The sequence below is a fragment of the Bufo bufo genome, chromosome 5 (genome assembly GCF_905171765.1).
Source record: "Bufo bufo chromosome 5, aBufBuf1.1, whole genome shotgun sequence".
In the NCBI taxonomy this organism is placed as follows: domain Eukaryota; kingdom Metazoa; phylum Chordata; class Amphibia; order Anura; family Bufonidae; genus Bufo; species Bufo bufo.
Window position 1 is genome coordinate 279,920,730 of NC_053393.1, and position 23,429 is coordinate 279,944,158.

At 43.7% G+C, this 23,429-nt stretch overlaps 1 protein-coding gene across 6 annotated transcripts in view; it reads right to left on the reverse strand.

The window, feature by feature from the left end:
• The window catches only part of TMEM245 (transmembrane protein 245), a 946,795-nt gene that overhangs the window by 553,676 nt on the left and 369,690 nt on the right, over positions 1-23,429 (reverse strand). For all 6 annotated transcript variants that reach the window (XR_005778944.1, XM_040431820.1, XM_040431819.1 and 3 more), the window contains one exon: positions 16,322-16,491. Coding sequence is in view for 5 of the 6 variants with exons in the window: in XM_040431820.1 (XP_040287754.1) it covers positions 16,322-16,491 (170 nt within the window). In the remaining variant the exon portion in view is untranslated. The remainder of the gene's footprint in view (positions 1-16,321; positions 16,492-23,429) is intronic.

A 23,429-nucleotide genomic window follows, 5' to 3' on the forward strand; every position in this document is an offset into this window, starting at 1 on the left:
ATACAGGGGCAAGGGAGGTGGTATTTAAATGAATGGTGGTAAGGATGTCCGTTGTCCTGGCTTTGTCTTTTCTTAACTTGAAAACAGCATACTTTTCTGTGTTACGTGGTTTCCATAGCGAAACAGCAGAGCGCCATTTTGATCTACTGTTTCCCGGCGGTCTGGTAGTGATGGCTTAGTCCCATCTCGCCTTAGTAAAGGAGAGATGGGACAACTCCTTTAACTATTTCCTAAGGTAGTTTTCTGAATGATTTGCTGTTCATTGTTGGACTGTGAAGGTTGTGGTTTTTGGCAATCAATCCCTGCTGTGATCTGTAGTCTAGGCTGGGCTGCCACTGATGGGAACACTGTAATTTTGCATGAATGATTTTTCAATTACGACACGAAAGATAAAAAAGTTTTAGCACGGCCAACTAACTTTTCAACAGATATTGGGCATGTCACATCCATTTGTTTGATGAAATGGAGCTGAGTGGTACAAATTAACCTTTAACCGTTAATCTCTAAATGTATGACCAGCTTAAGATACATAGACAACAGTTTTTTTTAAAACCAGCAAACACTTTGTGTTAAACACAGACAGAAGTTCTTCTTAGAAGTCAAATCTTTCAATAAGCTAGTGCTTTACCTGCTTATTAAGCCAATGCCACATCTTTATGTAGGCAGAGAATTGCAACAAAAAAAAGGGCAAAGAGAAAATGGGAGGAAGAGAAGACAGCAGTACATTAGTTAGTAAGGTGTACCTACAATGAGATAAGAGCAAAAGGTCACACACTAAACATGGGACAAATATATACAAAGAGATTGCTATATATTTTTAGAATATAACTAATACAGGTTAGGCTACTTTCTCACTCGCGTTTTGTGTCATGGACGGATCCGTTCAGATAATACAACCGTCTGCATCTGTTCAGAACGGATCCATTTGTATTATCTTTAACATAGCCAAGACGGATCCGTCTCAAACACCATTGAAATTCAATGGAGGACAGATCCGTTTTCTATTGTGCCAGATTGTGTCAGTGAAAACGGATCCGTCCCCATTGACTTACATTGTGTGCCAGGACGGATCAGTTTGGCTCAGTTTCATCAGACGAACACCAAAACGCTGCAAGCAGCATTTTGGTGTCAGTCTTCAAAACGGAATGGAGACTGAACTGATGCAAAACTGTTGCATTCTGAGCAGATCCTTTTCCATTCAGGATGCATTAGAATGCAAACTGATACGTTCTGGACTGCCCTGAACGGATCTCACAAACGTAAACCCAAAACGCCAGTGTAAAAGTAGACTAAACATTGGATCATTCAGTGTACATGGTGAATATTTCAACATACAGAGTAGCAGAGAAGCATAATACAATCAAAACCATACATACTGTAAAAAGGATTATAAATATAGACAAGCACATTCACAGGAAGTTTAGTCGGCAAACGAACCACACTACGGGGAGTGGTAAGAAGCGCACAGTGCTCAAACCTACACATTGCCTCCATCAGGAATTGGCAACACACACATCACTTTCCATGCACTACACAAACACAGGGATATTTGAGATACATGTGACTAGAACTTTGGATGCTTGTTTTAAGACATTTAATGCCCAATTTGGATGATTTATATTATATGGTTTTAAATAACCAAAGGAATATACTGGCAGACAGTTTTGTTTTTTTGTGGCGCAAGGACTCTGCAACCATCGGCTATTGAGATCAATATATGTGCACACATACTAAAACTCCACAACCTGGATTAATATTTTAATTTGGTGTTTTACTGATTAGACATTGTGTTTCTTGTTTTATTATGTTTTTATTATATTTGTGGCGATAGGTGGATAGATTTTTATACTGGACCAACCTTATTTTATCATTGTTGCCAAAGTGTGGATGTGCTTGTCTGTATTTATAATCCTTTTTACTGCTACTCATCTGGTCTCAGATTGTCAGTAAGATTCTAGCACCTATTTTATCCACCTTTAGATGAAGTGAGCCACTTATGCTGTGTATTTATTGATAGTACATGTGTGTACATATATATATATATATATATATATATATATATATATATATTTCTTAGGCTACTTCGACACTCGTGTTTTGTGCGGATCCGTCATGGACGGATCCATTCAGATAATACAACGGTATGCATCCGTTCAGAACGGATCCGTTTGTATTATCTTTAACATAGCCAAGACGGCTCCGTCTTGTACACCATTGAAAGTCAATGGAGGATGGATCCGTTTTCTATCACTAAACAATGATGAAAGAAAAGTATATAAAAGGAAATAGGAAAATGCTACCAGCATTATGCTAAAAATAAATGATCAGATTAAAAATAACTGATTAACCCTCAGGATACCAGAGTTTTTTTTTTTTCGTTTTTGCCATCTTTTTCTTCCCTGTCCTCTTGGAGCCATAACTTTTTTATTTTTCCATTCACATACCCATATGTGGGCTTGTTTTTTGCAGGACAAATTCTACTTTCTAATGCCACCACTTAATGTGGCATACAATGTAGTCGGAAGCAGGAAAAAAAAATTCCAAATGGTGTGGAATGGGAGAAGAAAAAAAAATATTTCTCCACAGCTTTATGGGTTTTGACCCTATGGCATTCATTAAGCGGCAAAAGCGACCTGTGCCCTTCATTCCCTGGGTCATTACAATTACAACTACAGTATACCACATATGTATAGGTTTTATATGTTTAAATACTGGGGGGGGGGGGGAAATTACTTCATCACCATATTCTGACCTCAATAACTTTTTTATACACTGCTCAAAAAAATAAAGGGAACACAAAAATAACACATCCTAGATCTGAATTAATTAAATATTCTTCTGAAATACTTTGTTCTTTACATAGTTAAATGTGCTGACAACAAAATCACACAAAAATAAAAAAATGGAAATTAAATTTTTCAACCCATGGAGGTCTGGATTTGGAGTCACACTCAAAATTAAAGTGGAAAAACACACTACAGGCTGATCCAACTTTGATGTAATGTCCTTAAAACAAGTCAAAATGAGGCTCAGTAGTGTGTGTGGCCTCCACGTGCCTGTATGACCTCCCTACAACGCCTGTGCATGCTCCTGATGAGGTGGCGGACGGTCTCCTGAGGGATCTCCTCCCAGACCTGGACTAAAGCATCTGCCAACTCCTGGACAGTCTGTGGTGCAACGTGACGTTGGTGGATAGAGCGAGACATGATGTCCCAGATGTGCTCAATTGGATCCAGGTCTGGGGAACGGGCGGGCCAGTCCATAGCATCAATGCCTTCGTCTTACAGGAACTGCTGACACACTTCAGCCACATGAGGTCTATCATTGTCTTGCATTAGGAGGAACCCAGGGCCAACCGCACCAGCATATGGTCTCACAAGGGGTCTGAGGATCTCATCTCGGTACCTAATGGCAGTCAGGCTACCTCTGGCGAGCACATGGAGAATGAAGAAATGCCACCCCACACCCAAAGAAATGCCACCCCACACCATTACTGACCCAATGCCAAACCGGTCATGCTGGAGGATGTTGCAGTCAGCAGAACGTTCTCCACGGCGTCTCCAGACTCTGTCACGTCTGTCACATGTGCTCAGTGGTGTGTGTGGCCTCCACGTGCCTGTATGACCTCCCTACAACGCCTGTGCATGCTCCTGATGAGGTGGCGGACGGTCTCCTGAGGGATCTCCTCCCAGACCTGGACTAAAGCATCTGCCAACTCCTGGACAGTCTGTGGTGCAACGTGACGTTGGTGGATAGAGCGAGACATGATGTCCCAGATGTGCTCAATTGGATCCAGGTCTGGGGAACGGGCGGGCCAGTCCATAAAATCAATGCCTTCGTCTTACAGGAACCGCTGACACACTTCAGCCACATGAGGTCTAGCATTGTCTTGCATTAGGAGGAACCCAGGGCCAACAACACCAGCATATGGTCTCACAAGGGGTCTGAGGATCTCATCTCGGTACCTAATGGCAGTCAGGCTACCTCTGGCGAGCACATGGAGGGCTGTGCGGCCCTCCAAAGAAATGCCACCTCACACCATTACTGACCCAATGCCAAACCGGTCATGCTGGAGGATGTTTCAGGCATCAAAACATTCTCCATGGCGTCTCCAGACTCTGTCACGTCTGTCACATGTGCTCAGTGTGAACCTGCTTTCATCTGTGAGAAGCACAGGGCGCCAGTGGCGAATTTGCCAATCTTGGTGTTATCTGGCAAATGCCAAACGTCCTGCACGGTGTTGGGCTGTAAGCACAACCCCCACCTGTGGACGTCGGGCCCTCATATCACCCTCATGGAGTCTGTTTCTGACCGTTTGAGCAGACACATGCACATTTGTGGCCTGCTGGAGGTCATTTTGCAGGGCTCTGGCAGTGCTCCTCCTGTTCCTCCTTGCACAAAGGCGGAGGTAGCGGTCCTGCTGCTGGGTTTTTGCCCTTCTACGGCCTCCTCCACGTCTCCTGATGTACTGGCCTGTCTCCTGGTAGCGCCTCCATGCTCTGGACACTACGCTGACAGACACAGCAAACCTTCTTGCCACAGCTCGCATTGATGTGCCATCCTGGATAAGCTGCACTACCTGAGCCACTTGTGTGGGTTGTAGACTCCATCTCATGTTACCACTAGAGTGAAAGCACCGCCAGCATTCATCAGCCAGGAAGCATAGGAACTGAGAAGTGGTCTGTGGTCACCACCTGCAGAACCACTCCTTTATTGGGGGTGTCTTGCTAATTGCCTATAATTTCCACCTGTTGTCTATCCCATTTGCACAACAGCATGTGAAATTGATTTTCACTCAGTGTTGCTTCCTAAGTGGACAGTTTGATTTCACAGAAGTGTGATTACATTGTGTTGTTTAAGTGTTCCCTTTATTTTTTTGAGCAGTGTAGTTATGTCTACTGAGTTTTATGGCTCATTTTTTGCGGAATGATCAGTAGTTTTTATTGATATCATTTTGGAGTGTGTGTGGTTTCATAAAATTTTTGGGGGTAAGAGAAGTGATGGCAAAATGGCAAATCGGCCATTTTGATAATTTTTCTGTTATGCCATTTGTCGCATTGGACTACTTTCACACTAGCGTTTTGGCTTTCCGTTTGCGAGATCCGTTCAGGGCTCTCATAAGCGGTCAAAAACAAATCAGTTTTGCCCTAATGCATTCTGAATGGAAAAGGATCCGCTCAGAATGCATCAGTTTGCCTCCGTTCAGTCACCATTCTGCTCTGGAGGCGGACTCCAAAACGCTGCCTGCAGCGTTTTTCTGTCCGCCATGTGGTGCGAAGCAAGACGGATCCATCCTGGGACACAATGTAAGTCAATGGGGATGGATCCGTTTTCTCTGACACAATCTGGCACAATAGAAAACGGCTATAGAACACATAATACAATCGGATCTGTTCATGTCCTTTGATTACAGAGAAAAAAAAAGCAGACTGGTTTGGAAGCTGCATTTATACAAGTAGACAAACAATGTTAGATTGTGAGCGTTCGCGTGTTTGATTTCCAGAGTGTGTCTATATTAAGTGTGTGACTTTAGATTACGTGACTTGAGATGCAGAGACTTTAGGAGGGAAATACAGTAAGTCAGTTTCTTATCACTGCACTGTATTGTATTTTTTCTCTATTCTTGCGTAATCCCCATTTAGGGTCCATTCACACGACTGTAGAATGGGTCCGGATCCGTTCCGCAACGTTGCTGAACCGCCTTAGGGTCCATTCACACATCAGTGTGTGTTTTGCCGATCCACGGATCGGCAAAACACGGACACTGGCAATGTGCGTTCCGCATTTTGCAGACCGCACATCGCCGGCACTTAATAGAAAATGCCTATTCTTGTTCGCAATTGCGGACAAGAGTAGGACATGTTCTATTTTTTTCGGGAATGGAATGGCGGACCCGGAAGTGCAGATCCGGGCAGCACATCGTGCAGCCCCATAGAAATGAATGGGTCCGCAATTCCGTTCCGCAAAATGTGGAACAGAATTGCGGATGTGTGAATGGACCCTTAGGGAGTTTTCCGATGCAGTGATACCCATGTTTATTTATTTTTGTGTTCTAAGGAAAGGGGGCGATTAAAATTTTTATATATTTTTTTTTTAGCTTCTCTAGGAGGCTACAATGTCTACTAGTTTGTTTTTTTAGGATCGTTACTATATTTCAATAGGCGTATAGTAAAATCTGTAAGAGCTGATCTCCTATGTTGGCTTGCCACCTGCTGGCCAACATAGGAACTTCAGCTCTAATACGTTGGGTCTCTTCAGAGAGACTCAGTGTATTAGAATAAATGACCGACATCCCTAATTGCCGCATGGGGGTGCAACACTTCCAGTTGTTTTGGAATTAGATGACATGATCACACTAGAACATGGCATCTAAAGGCTGTAATGACCGCGATTGGCATATTAATGCCGGTCGTTTGAAACAGCAGAGACCCGCCAGCTATGGCACCAGCTCGCGTGATTTAAACACCCTAAGCGCTGGTAGCGAAACACTTGAAATGAGTTTAGGTTAAAAACATGAGTATTAGGGCTCATTCAGACGGCCGAATGCTGTCCGCAAAAATGCGGATCTGTTTTTTTTGCGGATTAGATGCTGGCCCATTGACTTTAATGAGGCCCTTTTCTTCCATTCCACGTCTCCGCAAAACAAATGAAACATGTCCTATAGTTGTCAGTGAAAATCAGGACGTGTCCCCATTGAAGTCTACGGGTCCGCAAAAAAACTGAATGCTATCCGTTTCTTTGCGGACATGCTAAACTGTCCGCAAAAACAATGGATCTGCATTTTTGCCGACAGCATACGGTCATCTAAGTGAGCCCTTAGAGACATGTAAACATTAAAGGGGTTTTGTCACTTCAGCAAATAGCATTTATTATGTAGAGAAAGTTAATACAAGCCACTTACTAATGTAATGTGATTGTCTATATTGCTTCCTTTGCTGGCTGGATTTATTTTTCTATCACACTATACACTGCTTGTTTCCATGGTTGCGACCATCCTGCAATCCATCAGTGTGGCTGTTCTTGCACATTATAGAAAAAACACCAGCCTATGTGCATTCCTACGGTCCCGGCCACTACTGTTTGATTGCACGGTGGTCATAACCATGGAAATAAGCTGTGTATAATTTGATGGAAAAATAAATCCAGCCAGCAAAGGAAGCAATATGAATAATAACAATACATTAGTAAGTTGCTTGTATTAACTTTCTCTACATAATAAATGCCACTTGCTGAATAGAGATGTCCCGAACTATTCACCAGCGAACATCGCTTGTTCGCGTTCGCCGCGGCGGGCGAACATATGCGATGTTCGGTCCGCTCCCTATACATCATCATTGAGCAAACTTTGACCCTGTACCTCACAGTCAGCAGACACATTCCAGCCAATCAGCAGCATACCCTCCCTCCCACCTCCTATCAAAAAGCAAGGACAACATCCATCTTAGATTCATTCAGAAGCTGCAGTGTTAGTGAGAGCAGGGACAGTGCAGCTGCTGCTGATTTAATAGGGAAATCGATAGCTAGGCCAGTGTATTCAGTGTCAACTCGAGTCCTGAAAGACTCATCTGATCTGCTGTAAGGACAACGTCCTGACAGCACCCCAAAAAGCCCTTTTTAGGGCTAGTACATCAGTCTGCTTTTTTTTTTTTTCTCTGTAATCTAATTGCAGTTGCCTGCCAGCGTGTGTGTCAGGCCCACAGTGTGTACTGTGCCCACTACTGCCAGTGCCCAGTGGCACCACTCATATCTGGTGTCACAGTAGCTTGCATTTAAAAAAATAAAACCATTTTTTCACTGTAATATAATTGCAGTTGCCTGCAAGCATGTGTGTCAGGCCCACAGCGTGTACTGTGCCCACTACTGCCAGTGCCCAGTGGCACCACTCATATCTGGTGTCACAGTAGCTTGCATTTAAAAAAAATATATAATTCACTGTAATATAATTGCAGTTGCCTGCAAGCGTGTGTGTCAGGCCCACAGCGTGTACTGTGCCCACTACTGCCAGTGCCCAGTTGCACCACTCATATCTAGTGTCACAGTAGCTTGCATTTAAAAAAATAAAACAATTTTTTCACTGTAATATAATTGCAGTTGCCTGCAAGCGTGTGCACGAGCACAGTCATCACTACACGAAGATTGACGCATAGAGGAATACAATTTATGTCATGAGTGTGTCAACTATTGACAACTCTTTGCGGTTGTCTAAAATCTATTCGATACACGTCCCCTGATAGGGGACGTAACAGGGATTAAACTGATAAGAATAGTACTACTTAACATACCACTCTGATCAGGTAGCACAGTACATTGCACGGCGCACGCGCAGTGCCCCAAATTGGAAGTAAGAGGACCGACCAAGCATCTTTTTCCATCTCCCGGTTCCTAAAATCTATTCCATACACCGGCCCCTGATAGGGGACGTAACAGGGATTAAACTGGCAAGAACAGATTTTTTTTAATTTAAAAAAAAAGGAGGACAGCCTCTGCGGAGATGGGTATTTTTTGGCCGCGTTACTGAACGCTCATGCACAATGGCTGTAGGCTCATGCGTCCTTTTGCGGAGGTGACAAACCTGGTCAGTCAAACCCAAGGCAACATCATCGACCTCATCCCATATGAGTTTTTCTGGAGCATGCCCTGCAAAGAGTGCTGGATCAGGCCGTAGATGAGCATGAAGAGGAAGAGTTGCGGTCACCATCACCACCAAAAGCAGCCTTGTTGTCGTCGACCTGCGGCAACGCAGAGAGAGGAGTCTGAAGAAGAGGAGTCAGAGGAGGAACGTGGCTTTGAGGAGGTGGAAGACCAACCACAGCAGGCGTCCCAGGGGGCTTGTTGTCACCTTTCGGGGACCCTTGGTGTTGTACGTGGCTGGGTGGAGGAAAAGACCTTCAATTACGTCAGTGAGGACAAGGAACGGGACATGGCTAGCTTGGTATCCAACCTTGTGCAAATGGGGAGTTTGCGGTTGTGCAAATGGACTGTTTGCGGTGCGTTAAACGGGGAGTTTAGTCTGTCATAGTTTGGTCTGTCATTGTGAAGCGGGCGTAACCCTTACACTACCTGATCGATACATCATACCTGATGTTTTAAAGCACGTTATTCCAAACAATTTAGGAATGTTAAGTGATTTATGCCCTTTATGGATTAAAACCCGACTCTGCGTCAACTACGTAATTTTCCATGGGAGTTTTGACATGGATCCCCCTCCGGCATACCACAGTCCAGGTGTTAGTCCCCTTGAAACAACTTTTCCATCACTATTGTGGCCAGAAAGAGTCCCTGTGGGTTTTAAAATTCGCCTGCCTATTGAAGTCTATGGCGGTTCGCTCGCTTCGCCCGTTCACGAACATTAGCGGAAATTCGCGTTCGCCGTCCGCGAACAGAAAATTGTGACAGCACTATGCTTATTATCCCATGGAGGAAATGTGTGGAGGAACGATCGCTATGTGTAACAAGATTTAACAGCACAATAATCTCAGTGATGGAGGGTAAACAGTGCTACTAACAGGGCTCACAGAATGGATAAATAAGTGAAGGTGACTCCCACCAGCCAATTACAGTGAAAAGAGTCGCAGATCAGGAACCAGAGATACAGCAAGGACCAATGTGAGCAGGAGTGAATCCCACAGGATCACCAGTATAGGAGATAAGGAGGAACTGAAGCAGAAGGACCAACCCTTTGCAGGTGAGTGAACGTAATCCAGAGATGGATAATCACAAAGATACAACTGCATCCAGAGATAAGAAAGAAAAAAACAAATATGTATATACCTGTAAAAGTAGAATATGAAAAAAAAAAAAGAAAACAACATATACAACACACATAAGCAAGATCAAACTTATAAAATTATATATGTATATAAAAAGACACAAACGTTTGATGGTCTCAATCATCTTGTTAAGGCCATCTGGAAATAATGTATTTAACTTTAAAATCTAGAAAAATTCTCTATTAACTAATTTGGTGATTTTAGATGTATAGGACACAGGGATGTGATCAATGATCACCAGTCGAAGATCACTGGAGTCCTTGTCATGTGCCAGAGCTAAATGTCTGGACACACTGTATGGAGGTCTTTCCAGATATTATACCAATGTTTATTAAACCTGATTCTAATGGGTTGTGTAGTGCAGCGTACGTACTGTATATTGCAACTACACAAAAGTAGGTAGACGACAAAGGTACTGGCAAATGTAAATTCTTAATATTAAAGGATTCAGCAGTGGACTGTGAAAAATAGGAAATTGTACCATGGGAAATAATATTCCAAAAGGCGCACAAAGATCTGCCACATTTATAGAAGCCAAAGGGTTCGCTAGAGGAGGTAGAAGTGGAAAAGGTGGCAGAGAAGGAGGAGATAGCCAACACTGTTTTTGTGGGGGGGGGGGGGGGGGGTTCTTTCATTTTTTTTATCTGTTTATTCTGTGTGTGTCCTATAGCCATTTTTTGGGGTGCGGCCGGTATACTTCTACTTCTCTATATAACAAATAATAATCTTTAACCAGAAGGTGAAGGTCTGAGTGGAGAAGGAGGTAGGTGGAAGAGGTAGGCCCCATAACATTGGGAAATGACAAACAGAACAAACTGCGGTGGAGTATAACGGTGGCAGCCGGTATACTTGTATACTCTGCCCAAGGTCCTGTGGGATTCATGCCTGGTTCAGTTTAATAAACGTGAGCTTGTCCACGTTGGCTGTGGACAGGCGGATTTCACCTGTCCATGATCACACCCCCTCTGCTGTGCTAAAAACGTTTGGACAATAAACTTGCCTCAGGGCAGGCCAGCACCTCCAAGGTGTAAAGGGCAAGCTCAGACCATATGTCCAATTTGGACACCCAGAAGTTTAATGGAGAAGACCCATCATTCAGTACATGCAGACGTGTGCACACGTATTCTTCCACCATGTTGCTGAAACGCTGCCTCCTGCTAAGATGGTGGTGCTGGATGTTGTGGCTTGCTGACGAAGCTTTTCCACATGGCGCCCATGCTAGCCCTCCCTTCTGAGGTGGTGCCGGTGGACAAGCTACTTGGGCGACTTCTTCTCCTCTGTCTCATGCTACCACTGAGCCCCCGCTGTCAGGTGGGAACGCCGTCAGTAGTGTGTCTACCAGCGTGTGCTTGTATTCGCGCATCTTCCGATCACGCTTCAGTTGCGGATTTAAGAACGGCATGTTGTCCTTGTAACGGGGATCCAGCAGGGTGGCCAACCAGTAATCAGGGCAACTCGGTGGCCATTGCGCAGGCATTGCAGCATGTAGTCGCTCATATTTATCAAGCTGCCCAGAGGCAAAGACAAGCTGTCCACGGTGGGAAGTGTATTGTCTGTGTCCTCTGTATCCCCCCAGCCATGCTCCAGTGATGCCCTTGAGCTGCTTTGAGTGCCACCCTGCTGTGAACGCAGTTCCTCCTCCTCCGCCAAAACTGTGCCCTGGCTGAACAGTTGTGTACCTGGCCGTTGCTGGTGCAGAAACCCATTCTCCGAGCCATGTGTGGACGACTGGCCTGATAACCGAGTGAATGATCCCTGTTCCTTCTCCTCTTTCTCCTGTTCCACCACCTCATCCATCATCACCTGTAGCGTTTTTCAAGAAGGCATAGAAGTGGGATAGTAATGCTGATGATGGCATCTTCAGCACTCGCCAAGTTGGTGGAGTACTTGAAACAGCGCAACGGCACACACGTTCCGTTTGGTGGTGAAGTTTTGCAGTGCGGCTCACCCGTGCCTGCTGCAGCTAAAACTCCATATCACCTGCTGCTGCTCGCACAGTCTCTCCAGCATGTGCAAATTTGAGTTCCACCTTGTGGGTACATCGCATATGAGGCGGTGAGCAGGCAAGCAGCAGTAGGGTGAGAATGCTTCAAAGTTTGCACAGACGGCCCGCACTTTCTGTGGGTCAAGGGATGTGTATCAAACTGGCTAGACCCAGAGTTGCTATGAGAATTTGACTTATCGTATACCACCAGGCTGGGCTTGAGGCTCAGTGGCACCAACCACTCATCGGTCTGTTCTTCAATGCCAGTCCACAGCTCCTCCGCAGTGTGGCGTTTTTCACCCAAACAGATGAGTTTCAGAACAGCCTGCTGTTGGTTCCCACTGGCTGTGCTGAAGTTGGTGGTGCAGGTGTTGCGCTGACTGGATGAGTAGGTGGTAGAGGAGGAAGCAGAGAGGGAGGAGGAGGCAACAAGAGGCACCGAGAAACATCCAGCAATCCTCTGTTCTGGTAAGACATGCGTCAAACCACTTTCCGCTCCAGGCCTAGCCGCCACTACCATGACCCAGTGGGCAGTTAGGTGGTAATGTGGAACTTGCCACTGTTGGCATTGCGCAGCGCACACCTGATTTTGCTACCACTGTGCAGGGCAGGGATTGCCCGCCTGGAAAACTAGTGGTGGCTGGGAACCACATAATGTGCGATAGCCACCACCATAAGGTTATTAAACTGTCCGTCTCCACCAAAGGCCAGGAATTTTTAAATGCTGGAATTCAGGTACAGGGCTCAAGGGTGGGTACATCCTCTTTCTTTTCAGTGTTTGGGGGATGGACAGCTGAATGCTTCCATCAGACAGTGTGGAGATGCTCGGTGACACTGCTGGTGGTGGTGCTGTCACATCTTCTTTCTGCAGGGAGCCATGTGGACCTGTCGCTCCAGAGGGGGAGAAGGAGGAGCCTCAGATCTTTCGTTGTTCTTCAGGTGTCTACTCCACTGCAGCTCGTGCTTTGCATTTAGATGCCTGGCCATGCAGTTGGTGCTCTGGTTTAGAACATTTATGCCTCGCTTTAGGCTCTAACTGCACAGCATTCAAACCACCCATGTCTTGTCATCAGCACATTACCAGAAGAACTGCCACGCCCAGGAACTCCTTTGAGCTGGCTTTGGTCTGTTCAGTCTCTCTGCACGGTGAGCAGTAGCAGGCATAGTGGCTAGGGGCCGGCCGCTGTGCTTTTACACACACCCTCTTTTGCTGTGCGGCTGGCGCTACGTGACCACCACCTCTTCCTCTGAACTGCACACGTCACTTGGATGACCTTGATCTGGGACCTCATCATCCTCCACCCAATCCTCACCACTGCCCTTCTTGCCGGTCTGCACACTGCAGAAAGTCTGTGTTTCGTCATCATCATCAGAGATGTGCTGCATCCTCATCCTCAAATATAAGTGGTTGGGCATCATTGCACTCAATCTCTTCCACTTCTGGGGCAGGGCTAGGTGGATGGAGCACTGAACCCCCACCAGCAGTCATCCATAAGTGACTGCTGCATGACTTGGGGCTCAGACTGCTTGGTTGATGTGCAAGGGCGTGAGGTGGAAGACAGTTGCCCATGGGCTGCAGCTTCAAACTCTGCGCTTTCAGAAGGGGACCAGGTGGAAGACAATGTGCAGGAACTGGAGGCACTGTCAGCCATCCGCCTATAATTGTTCTGGTCTCACCATTCGTACAGCGGTATTCGGGCCTACAAAATGACAAAGAACTTCCTGTTGCTTGAGTGTACCAGAGGAATGTGTTTCATTTGGGTGCATAGTTGGCACAGATCGACAACGTCCTCTCCCTGCAAAAGGAGGGAGACTAGCAGCACCACGACCATGTCCCTTAGTTGATGCTCACATTCTTTGAGGGCACCCACAAAATTGACAGCCAGACAGCCAGATTAACTATTGTATTTCAGTGTCACAGATAGAAAGGAGGTGTTTTGCACCCCAAAAAATGGGTTTGTGTCACCCACAGAATTAACAGTCAGATTAACTATTGTATTTCAGGATCAAGGATGTAAAGGAGGTGTATCTCAACCCAAAAAATTGGTTTATATCACAGACAGAATTAACAGACAGATTAAGCATGGTATCACTGGTGCAAAGGAGGTATATTGCAAAAAAAAATGGCTATAGGTCATCCACAGACTTAACATACAGATTAAAAGCCTAACACTGTCCCTCAATGCAGCTGCGTCCTGTCCCTACACTAGTTAGACCAGAATGGTGGCGCAACACGCGATACAGCATTTATACTGGCCGTGTGACGTGCTGCGCGGGTCAATCACAGCCATGCCAATACTAGGCATGACTGTGATGGCTTCCAAGTGCCCACTGCTTAAAACCTTGTTGACTGGCTGCGCTGCAGCCTTTTAACAAGCTTTATTCAGAATCCGAAACGAACACGGACTTCCGCGGCAAAGTCTGTATTCGGACGCCAGGAAGCGGAAATGTTTGGTACGAACCTGAACTTTCCCGTTTGGGTTAGCTCATTCCTAGTCACTTCCTGTCTAATGTATTTCACCTTAGCCTATTTTATTTATTTTATTTTAGCACAGTTGTCCTAATGCTGGTATCAATTTTCAATTTCCTTTATAAACTTTTCTTGCATCATGTATTTATCAGTGTTTTACATTACAACCAATTATGTACTTCTGAGTCATTATTGTGTATATATATCTTGCACCTCCCTTGAAGAAGAAGCCTAAAGAAGACTGCAGACCTCTGTTAAAATGTGCAGCCGTTTGTGTGTTTTTATAAAATAAAACACCTACCTCAATGTATCTGGTTAAGGGTACTTTCACGCTAGAGGCAAGGAACTCCAGCAGGCTGTTCTAGCGGGTGAACAGCCTGTCGGATCTGTGCTGCCGCTAGCGCACGCGTGCCCCTGGACTACCGCTTCGGCCCCATTAACTATAATGGGGCGGCCAGAGTTTCGGCTGCACGCATGCACTAGCGCCAGCACAGATCCGACAGGCTGTTCACCCGCCTTAGTGTGAAACTAGTTTTAGTGTGCACCTTTGGTACCTTTTTTTTCTTTTCAATTTTACCTATTATAGAATTGAAAGGTGGATTCTGGGAGTTGCAGTTTCAGGTCAGCTAGAGTGCCAGAGGTTGCCGAATCCTTTCTTAGACTTTTCAGCTAATGTCCTATACAACATCTGAGAAGGAAAAAAACTGTCTAAATAGTGGCACAAATTGCCGCATCTAGGGTTTCTATACTTTTTCAACACCGATGGGCTTGATAGAAAGGGTGTGGAGCTTCACAGTAAAGGGGGTGGGACTTCTGATGCACCATTTTGCATTAACTAACAATTGGTATAGAATCAGAGCAAAGTGTCTGCCCATGCAGCACATTTATCATCCAGTCTGAGCTCCTGTGATAAATCTGATGCTGGTCTACACAGCCTGTCTCAGCTTACGCCATCTTTAGTATTCGGAAATCTGGGCTATAGTTTTGACACAATCACATTAGCTTGGGCAAATGCTTCATTAGCTTAGACTACCATACCTGGTAAAAGCAACTTTTATCTTCTCATAAAAGAAAAAGTCAAATGTAGCCTAGTTAATATATCACATAATTTCAGACAACTGGATTTTGTTACAATTGTTACAAAGTCATTTTGCTGTAACGGCCAGGCAATGCTGTTATGCGATATTGGATTCTTATATACACATGATTAAGGGGTAGGTTTTTTAAGACCAACGTTGTCTATGTGTCTTAATCAGTGCGGCACTTGCCTGAGATTTGCCACAATTTTCTAAAATACAGGTCCACATAGAAATATGGCGAGGGTTTGTAAAAAGGGCAAATTTTACACAGGTCCCGTTCTGCATCAAAATGTGCAACTTTTCTAAATTTTTCATAGTATTAATATGGATAGCCTCACCTTACTGTCGCACACTGTAATGCTCTTTGCTCAACCACTGCGCTATATGGAGGAAACAAATTCATTTTCATATAACTTATTCCATACTCTAATAGCATACAATTTGGGAATGTAATACTAGTATTTACATTGTATATCAAATTATAATAGCACAGCAATTATAAAACAAAGTATATTAGAGAAAGCAACATGATAAATCAACAACTGATATACACCGTGGCTAAATAGGAGATTAATATAACTGTCTGAAAGTAAAACTGCATATAGCAACCAATTACAGTACAGCTTTCATTTTGTTTTCTATCAATTTGCATAAACCTGCCATTTGGTACAAGGCGGCATGGCATGTTAGTCATATGCGATATAAAAAAATTAATTCATTAAAGAAGAAAACAAACGTCCATACTTCCTATTAAGGCATATTGACATTAAAGAAGGTGCTCCCCGCTGAGAGTCAAAACAAAAAGCTGCTGGCAGATTTTTTCCATTCATTTTTTACATGGGTGGACATTCATTTGGAAGCTGCAGTGGACATGCCTGACCGCCCTTGGCTTCCCTTAGCAAAACAAGATGTTTGCTGGGTGCCAGGAGGGGGACAATCAGTTGATCACTCCAGGGGATGTTTGTAGAAAGCAATTGTCCCTTTAAGGTCAGCACAGATTGAAATCAGAGAAACTTACCTTACTATCAACTTTCAGAACACATTTTCCCAATCCACGAATGGGTCTAGGCGCCAAAGCATCCTTACGTGCCCTCATAAACTCTTCTATTACATGCCACCAGCAGCCAAAACGATTCCCCAAGAAATCAATTACTCCAAAGTGCATCACCAGCTTTTTAACTGCAAAAACTAATATAGACAAATTAGATAATTTAGCAGAGTTTTTACAAAACATCTATCTCTCTAGTCACTAGAGGCAGAATTGTCATACCTAATACACCCCAGGGGCATGCCTAGCCTGTTTCTAACAAAACCTTTTTACTAAATCCCCCCCCCCCCCCCCCCATCTTCTAACTGTCCTGTGTCAGGCTATAAGACAACTGGCTGGATCAGGAGCCTCCTCCTCAGAAGTGGGTCTGCAGAACAACAATAAAAAGTTAAAAGAAATGTGTCACCAAAATGTTTTCTGTCAGTTAAAACATATATACTTTTTGTTCTAATACCGTGCAGCTGTATTTGTCCGGACATCTCTTGGCATATTTCCTGTGCTGCGGCCAGATCTTTGTCGGTTCCCATTATAGTGAATGGGGCCGGACAGACCTCCGGCAGCACATGGCTGCACGCTGTAGTTACAGATCCGGCAAGCTGTTCCCCTGCCGGAACCATTAACGCCAGTGTGACATAGGCCTAAGCACTCGTTCTTGATAATTCATTCTATGTAAAAAAGCATTGTAAAAGATGTTGTCTGGTATTGCATCATTTCTGACAGGTACAGGCAGCATGTCTCCCCTACTGAAAGGATCATACTTGCCTGTTCCCTGCTGCTCTGGTCCTCCGAGATAGTTCACGCATCTCCATCTTCTGGTAAGGGGTTTTGTTTTTTTCATCCCTGGCATGGCCACCTGATTCTGTTCAGTCAACCGCTGATGTGCCTTTTGTGGTAAGTGGTTGGCTAAAGAAGATCAGGTGACCATGCCGGGAACAAAGAAATACAGCAGACGAAAAATCTACATTTTGGTAACATTTCGACAGAGGTTTTCCACATAAATATTTAACACATTTCTGGATGATGGCCCAATATTGTATGGCTGCTGTTTCTGTGTTTTAAGAGAACAAGCTCTTGTTGATGTATACACTTGTGGTACACCAAAATTTATTTTTAACACTGTTTTTGTATGTAAACTTCTGTTTGGATTCGAGTATCAGGTGCAAACGTTTGTTTTTATGCCGTTTATTTAAATAATTCCCGTTTGTCACAAACTTACATTGAAGGCAGACATGGTTAAAAACAGCATGACATGGCAAAATAAATCAAGTTGTCTATTCTAACCCTTTCCAGACAACCTCATTGTACAGATCTGATAAGTGTCACTGTGGAAATACTGTAACTTTTGAATGCTTTTGCTTATCCATGTGATTCTGAAAATGTTTTTTTGTTACATATTGTACTTCATGCTAGTGCTAAATTTGGGTAGATATGTTTTACTTTTATTTAAAAAATTATTTAAAGTTAACCGAAAATTTGGAAAAAATGATTATTACTCTTACCTGTAGTAAGATTTTTCTGAGTCCTTGACAGCACCATGAGAGAGGGTTCTCCGCCCAGGACATGACACCCACAGGTATTTAACCACTTCATATCCGGGCCATTTTCCCCCTTCCAGACTAGGACTAATTTTGCAAATCTGACATGTGTCACTTTATGTGTTAATAGCTTTGTGATGCTTTTACTTATCCAAGCCATTCAGAGATTGTTTTCTCGTGACACATTGTACTTCATAACAGTCATAAATTTGAGTCAATATATTTCACCTTTATTTATGAAAAAATCCCAAATCTACCAAATTTTTTGAAAAATTCACAATTTTCAAAATTTCTATTTCTCTGCTTTTAAAACAGAAAGTGATACCTCATAAAATATTTATTACTTAACATTCCCCATATGTCTACTTTATGTTGACATAATTTTGTAAATGTCATTTTATTTTTTTAGGACGTTAGAAGGTGTAGAATTTTAGAAGCAATTCTTAACATTTTTAAGAAAATTGCCAAAACTTACTTTTTAAGGACCAGTTCAGGTCTGAAGTCACTTTGTGGGGCTTACATAGTGGATACCCCCATAAATGACCCCATTGTAGAAACTACACCCCTCAAGTTACTTCCACAAGAATTAAAGGAAAATGGAGCTAAAAATTTTAAATTTCACTTTTTTGGCAGATTTTCCATTTTAATCCATTTTTTTCCTTTAACACATCGAGGGTTAACAGCCAAACAAAACTCAATATTTATTACCCTGATTCTGCGGTTTACAGAAACACCCCACATGTGGTTGTAAACTGATGTAAGGGCATACGGTAGGGCGCAGAAGAATAGGAGCGCCACATGGTTTCTGGAAGGCAGATTTTGCTGAACTGGTTTTTAAATGCCATGTCCCATTTGAAGCCCCCCTGATGCACCCTTACAGTAGAAACTCCCAAAAAATAACCCCATTTTGGAAACTAGAGGATAAGGTGCCAGTTTTATTGGTACTATTTTTGGGTACATATGATTTTTTGATTATTCATTATAACACTTTATGGGGCAAGGTGACCAAGAAAATTGGTTGTTTTAGCACAGTTTTTATTTATTTATATTTACAGCGGGGTGATATGTGACATTTTTATAGAGCAGGTTGTTACGGACATGGCGATACCCAATATGTATACTTTTTCTTATGTATTTAAGTTTTACACAAAAATAGCATTTTTATAACAAAAAAATGATGTTTTAATGTGTCCTTGTTCTGAGAGCTATAGTTTTTTTAATCTTTTTTTGCGAGATGAGGACTGTTTTATTGGTACCATTTTGTGGGACATACGCCTTTTTGATCACTTGGTGTTGCACTTTTTGTGATGTAAGGTGACAAAAATGGCTTTTTTTTTTAATGGTGTTTTATCAGACTGGGCGGATCATGTGATATATTTATAGAGCCGACCGTCAAGGACGCGGCAATACCAAATAGGTCTATTTTATAAAAATAAAAATATCTATTTTTAAATATTTTTTTTTTACATCCTTACTTGGCGAATTTTCGAATTCTTTTACATGTGAAACCTTTTTTTTTTTTAACACTTTATTTTTTTATTTTACACTTTGCGTCCCCCATAAGGTCATACAAGACCTCTGGGGGACATTTAACTTCACAGAGAGGCTATACAGCGGTATACTACACCGTAGAGCCTCAGTGCAGGGCTGATCGAGGTCTGTGAAAGACCCGACAGCTCCTGTACTCTCCCGGCCCCGGCAATCACATCACCGCTGGGCGGGAACAGGAAGCGCATAGTGCTTCCTGCTCTGAATACACAGCGCTCGGTGAAATCCATGCTTCTGATCCATCTGAATCCACATGCGTTTAATTCATCAAACTCTTTTCTCTTTTTTTCTGCCCCCCCTGTGCACCATAACCAAGACCCATCAACAACACCATGAAACAAAAAAAGGGGAAGCGGGGAGGAATAAGGGTGCTGTCATGACTCAGAAAAATCAAATTACCGGTAAGAGTAATAATAATTTTTCCCCTCGTCCTATGCCAGCACCATGAGAGATCCCAGAGATAGAAATTCAGGATGGGATAACAAGCTTGCGGAACCTTGCGGCCGAAAGAAAGGTCAGAAACAGAGGAAAGGTCCAGTCTATAGTACGGCTAAGTAAGGGCAGAAGACCAGGTAGCTGCTTTGCAAATATCCTGGATCGATGCGTTCACTCTTTCTGCCCAGGAGATGGATACTGCTCTTGTAGAGTGCGCTGTCCAGCCTTTAGGTATTAGCTTCTGTAAGGAAACATAAGCTAGACAGATAGCCTGTTTAATCCACCTAGCTAGGGAACCCTTGCTAGCGGAGATCCCTTTACTAGGGCCAGAACACGGAATGAAAAGGGCCCCTGATTTTCTCCATTCCCTAGTAGCATCTAGGTAAGCTAAAACACACCTCCAAATAACTGAACTCAAACTCCTTCTGGCACCTGGGATTGGGGCAAAAAGATGGAAGAACTACCACCTGAGTCTTATGAAAACTGGACACTACCTTGGGAAAAAAAGCTGGCTCAGGCCTAAGGTCATTTCTATCTTCCAGAATAGAGGTATAAGGAGGGCTGATGGATAAGGTCTGAATTTCCCCTATCCTTCTGGCCGAAGTAATGGCTACCAAGGACATACACCTCAGAGTTAACATCTTGATAAAGGATTCAGCAATGGGCTCAAATGGTTCTTTTACTAAGCTCTGCAAAACTAGATTCAAATCCCAGGGGGGTTCTCTGGAAATTCTAGCAGGAATATCCCTAGCAATAGCCTTACAAAACCTCATGATAAGAAGATAGGAGGCTAACAACACACTCAAGGCCGCAATCTGAACCTTTATGGTACTAAGGGATAGACCTTTTTCCAACCCTTTTTGAAGAAAATACTAAATCCTGGGAATAGAGAGGCTACAATGTGGAACAGGATTAATTCCCAGGAAGGCAAAGTAAGCTGCCCAGGTTCTAGCATAGATCCTGGTGGTTACCGATTTCCTACTTTTGAACAAAGTAGAAATCACAGGCTCAGACAACCCTCTATGCACTAGTAGTGACCTTTCAAAAACCAGGCAGCCAAGTGGAGGCCTTTTACCGGAGGACAGATGACTGGGCCCTGGCTCAACAGGTCTGGAATCTCAGGTAGCACCCAAGGCTCCCTGAACGAAAGACGCCTCATGCACGAGGGGTCCCTCCAAAGCTGAACTAGCTGGGAGAAAACCCCCAAATTCATACACCACTGTCTCTGGTCTAATCTGCCCCCCGGTTGTCTACCCCTTTGATATGAAGGGCAGAGAAGGACAGGACTCTTCCCTCCAGTAAATTAAAAATCTGAGCCGCTATCTGTTGCAATTCTATGTATCTGGTTTCCCCTTGATGATTCAGGTAAGCTACTACGGAACAATAGTCTGACGATAGCAAGATAGAGGACGATTCTGGAGCAAGGGCAAAATCTCCTGCAATGCTCTCAGTACCGCCATCAGTTATTTTACGTTTGAAGAAGTGGCACAAATTAATCCTACCCAAGGACTTTGAAGAACCCTGTCTTGGATGTGAGCCCCCCAACCGACAGGCCTGGCATCTGCAGTCACTACTAATGGCTCTGCACTCCTCCAAGGAACCCCCCGGATGAGGTTGCTTGGATCTAACCACCACCTTAGGGAACTGCATGTTTGCCTGGAGATAGAAATCTTCCTGTTCAAATCGTTCATATCCCCTGACCAAGACTGGAGAATTTCCCACTGCAGACTTCTGGAATGAACCTGAGCCCACGGAACTGCAGGGATGCAAGAGGTAAAGGTTCCCAGAACTGACATACTGTTCCCGATTGATAGATATGGATTCCGAACAAGATGATCTACCACTGACCTTCTCCAGAGGTGGAATGGATTTCTGAGAGGCTGAGTCCAGTAATATGCCCAGGAATTGTTGAACCTTCTTAGGAAACATCCTGGACTTCTCCATATTGATCAACCAGCCTAGAGAGCTCACAATGGTAATTGCCTGCTCCATCTGGACAAGACAGGTCTGTTCAGACAGGGCAACAATCAAGAAATCGTTGAGGTAAGGCACGAATAGGATGTCTTTCTCCCTTATGTGGGCAGCCATCTCTGCTACCAGCTTCGTAAAGATGTGAGGGGTCATGGAAATCCCAAAGGGTAGAACCTGGAACTGAAAATGCTTCAGATATCCCTGTATTTTCACCACCACTCAAGTATTTTTAGTCAGCCGGCCATATTGGGAGATGATAATACGTGTCCCTTATATCTAGAACCACCATATAATAGTTCTTGTACAAGAAGTCCACCACCGACCATTTTCTCCATCTTGAACTTTCTGTATACTAAAAACCTGTTTAACCCTTTTAAGTTTATGATGGTCCTGAACTCTCCACTTGGCTTTTTTACCAAAAAAAGGCTGGAGTAGTAGCCCGTACCTTCTTCTGATGGAGGACAGGAGACGAGCGCACCTTTAAGAATAAGATTTTCTATTTCTTTCTTCAAAGCCTCCTGAGCCCCCTGATCTACCTCGGTTACTAAGAACTTTTCTGGGGGAAGACCTTTGAATTCTAGTTTGAATCCTACCTGTAAAGACTCCAAAATCCAAGCACTGTTGGTAATTTTGCACCAGGCTGGGAGGAAGTCCAATAGCCTTCCCCCAACCCTGGAGTCATTGGGGGTTGTCTTTTTTGGTTGGGCCGGAATTGTGATTTCTAAAAAAGAAACCCCTAGATCTGGAGGAGGAAAACTTCCACTTGGAATCTCTCTTTTGGACTTTTCTCTCTACCGGGAAACCTTCTATTTCCTGTTTATTAAAGCTAGAGGGAAACACCTTTCTTCTATCTCCCGCCTTTTCAAGAATATCATCTAAAGCAGAACCGAAAAGATATTTCCCCTCACACAGAATATTACAGAGCCGATTTTTAGGAGCAACGTCCCCTGAGCAATTTTTTTTTTTTATGTTTTATTGAGTAAGATCTTCAATACACAATTTGGAGGATCAAGTTTCTCCTAGAAAAAACATGTAAAGAACATAGTGTGAGATTTAAGTAACTCTAGGTCTCTGTTGTGGTTCTGTATATAATTGTATCTGGAGAAGTCAGTTTCATCGGTCATAAGCAAACATTCCTCTGGAGATTTGTGCAAGGATGATCTAGGGCGGGTCGGGTGCAGGTCCAAAATGCTGAGAGGCAGGAAGTCATACTGGAGCTTGAATTGCTTAATTTCTGGGTGTGTCATTGTTCTGTGAAGACCTTCCATTTATACCAGGTTTTATTGAACTTGTGGATCGAGCACATTTCCCATGCAGAGATTTCTTCAAACCTATATATCGGGTCTACTTTAAGAGACCATTGTTCAATTGATGGAACGTCCAAAGAGAGCCAATGCCTCGGTATCAAAAACCTAGCTGCCATAATCAGATGTCTAAACAGCTGTAGTTCAGAGCTATTGTAATTAGGTGTGTAGAGGTTTAGAAGGGCGGACTCCGGGGATGGCCGAATCGAGGTCCTGCATATTTTGTTACATATTTGGAAAATCTGCACCCACCATTGGTTGATACTAGGGCAAGACCACCAGATA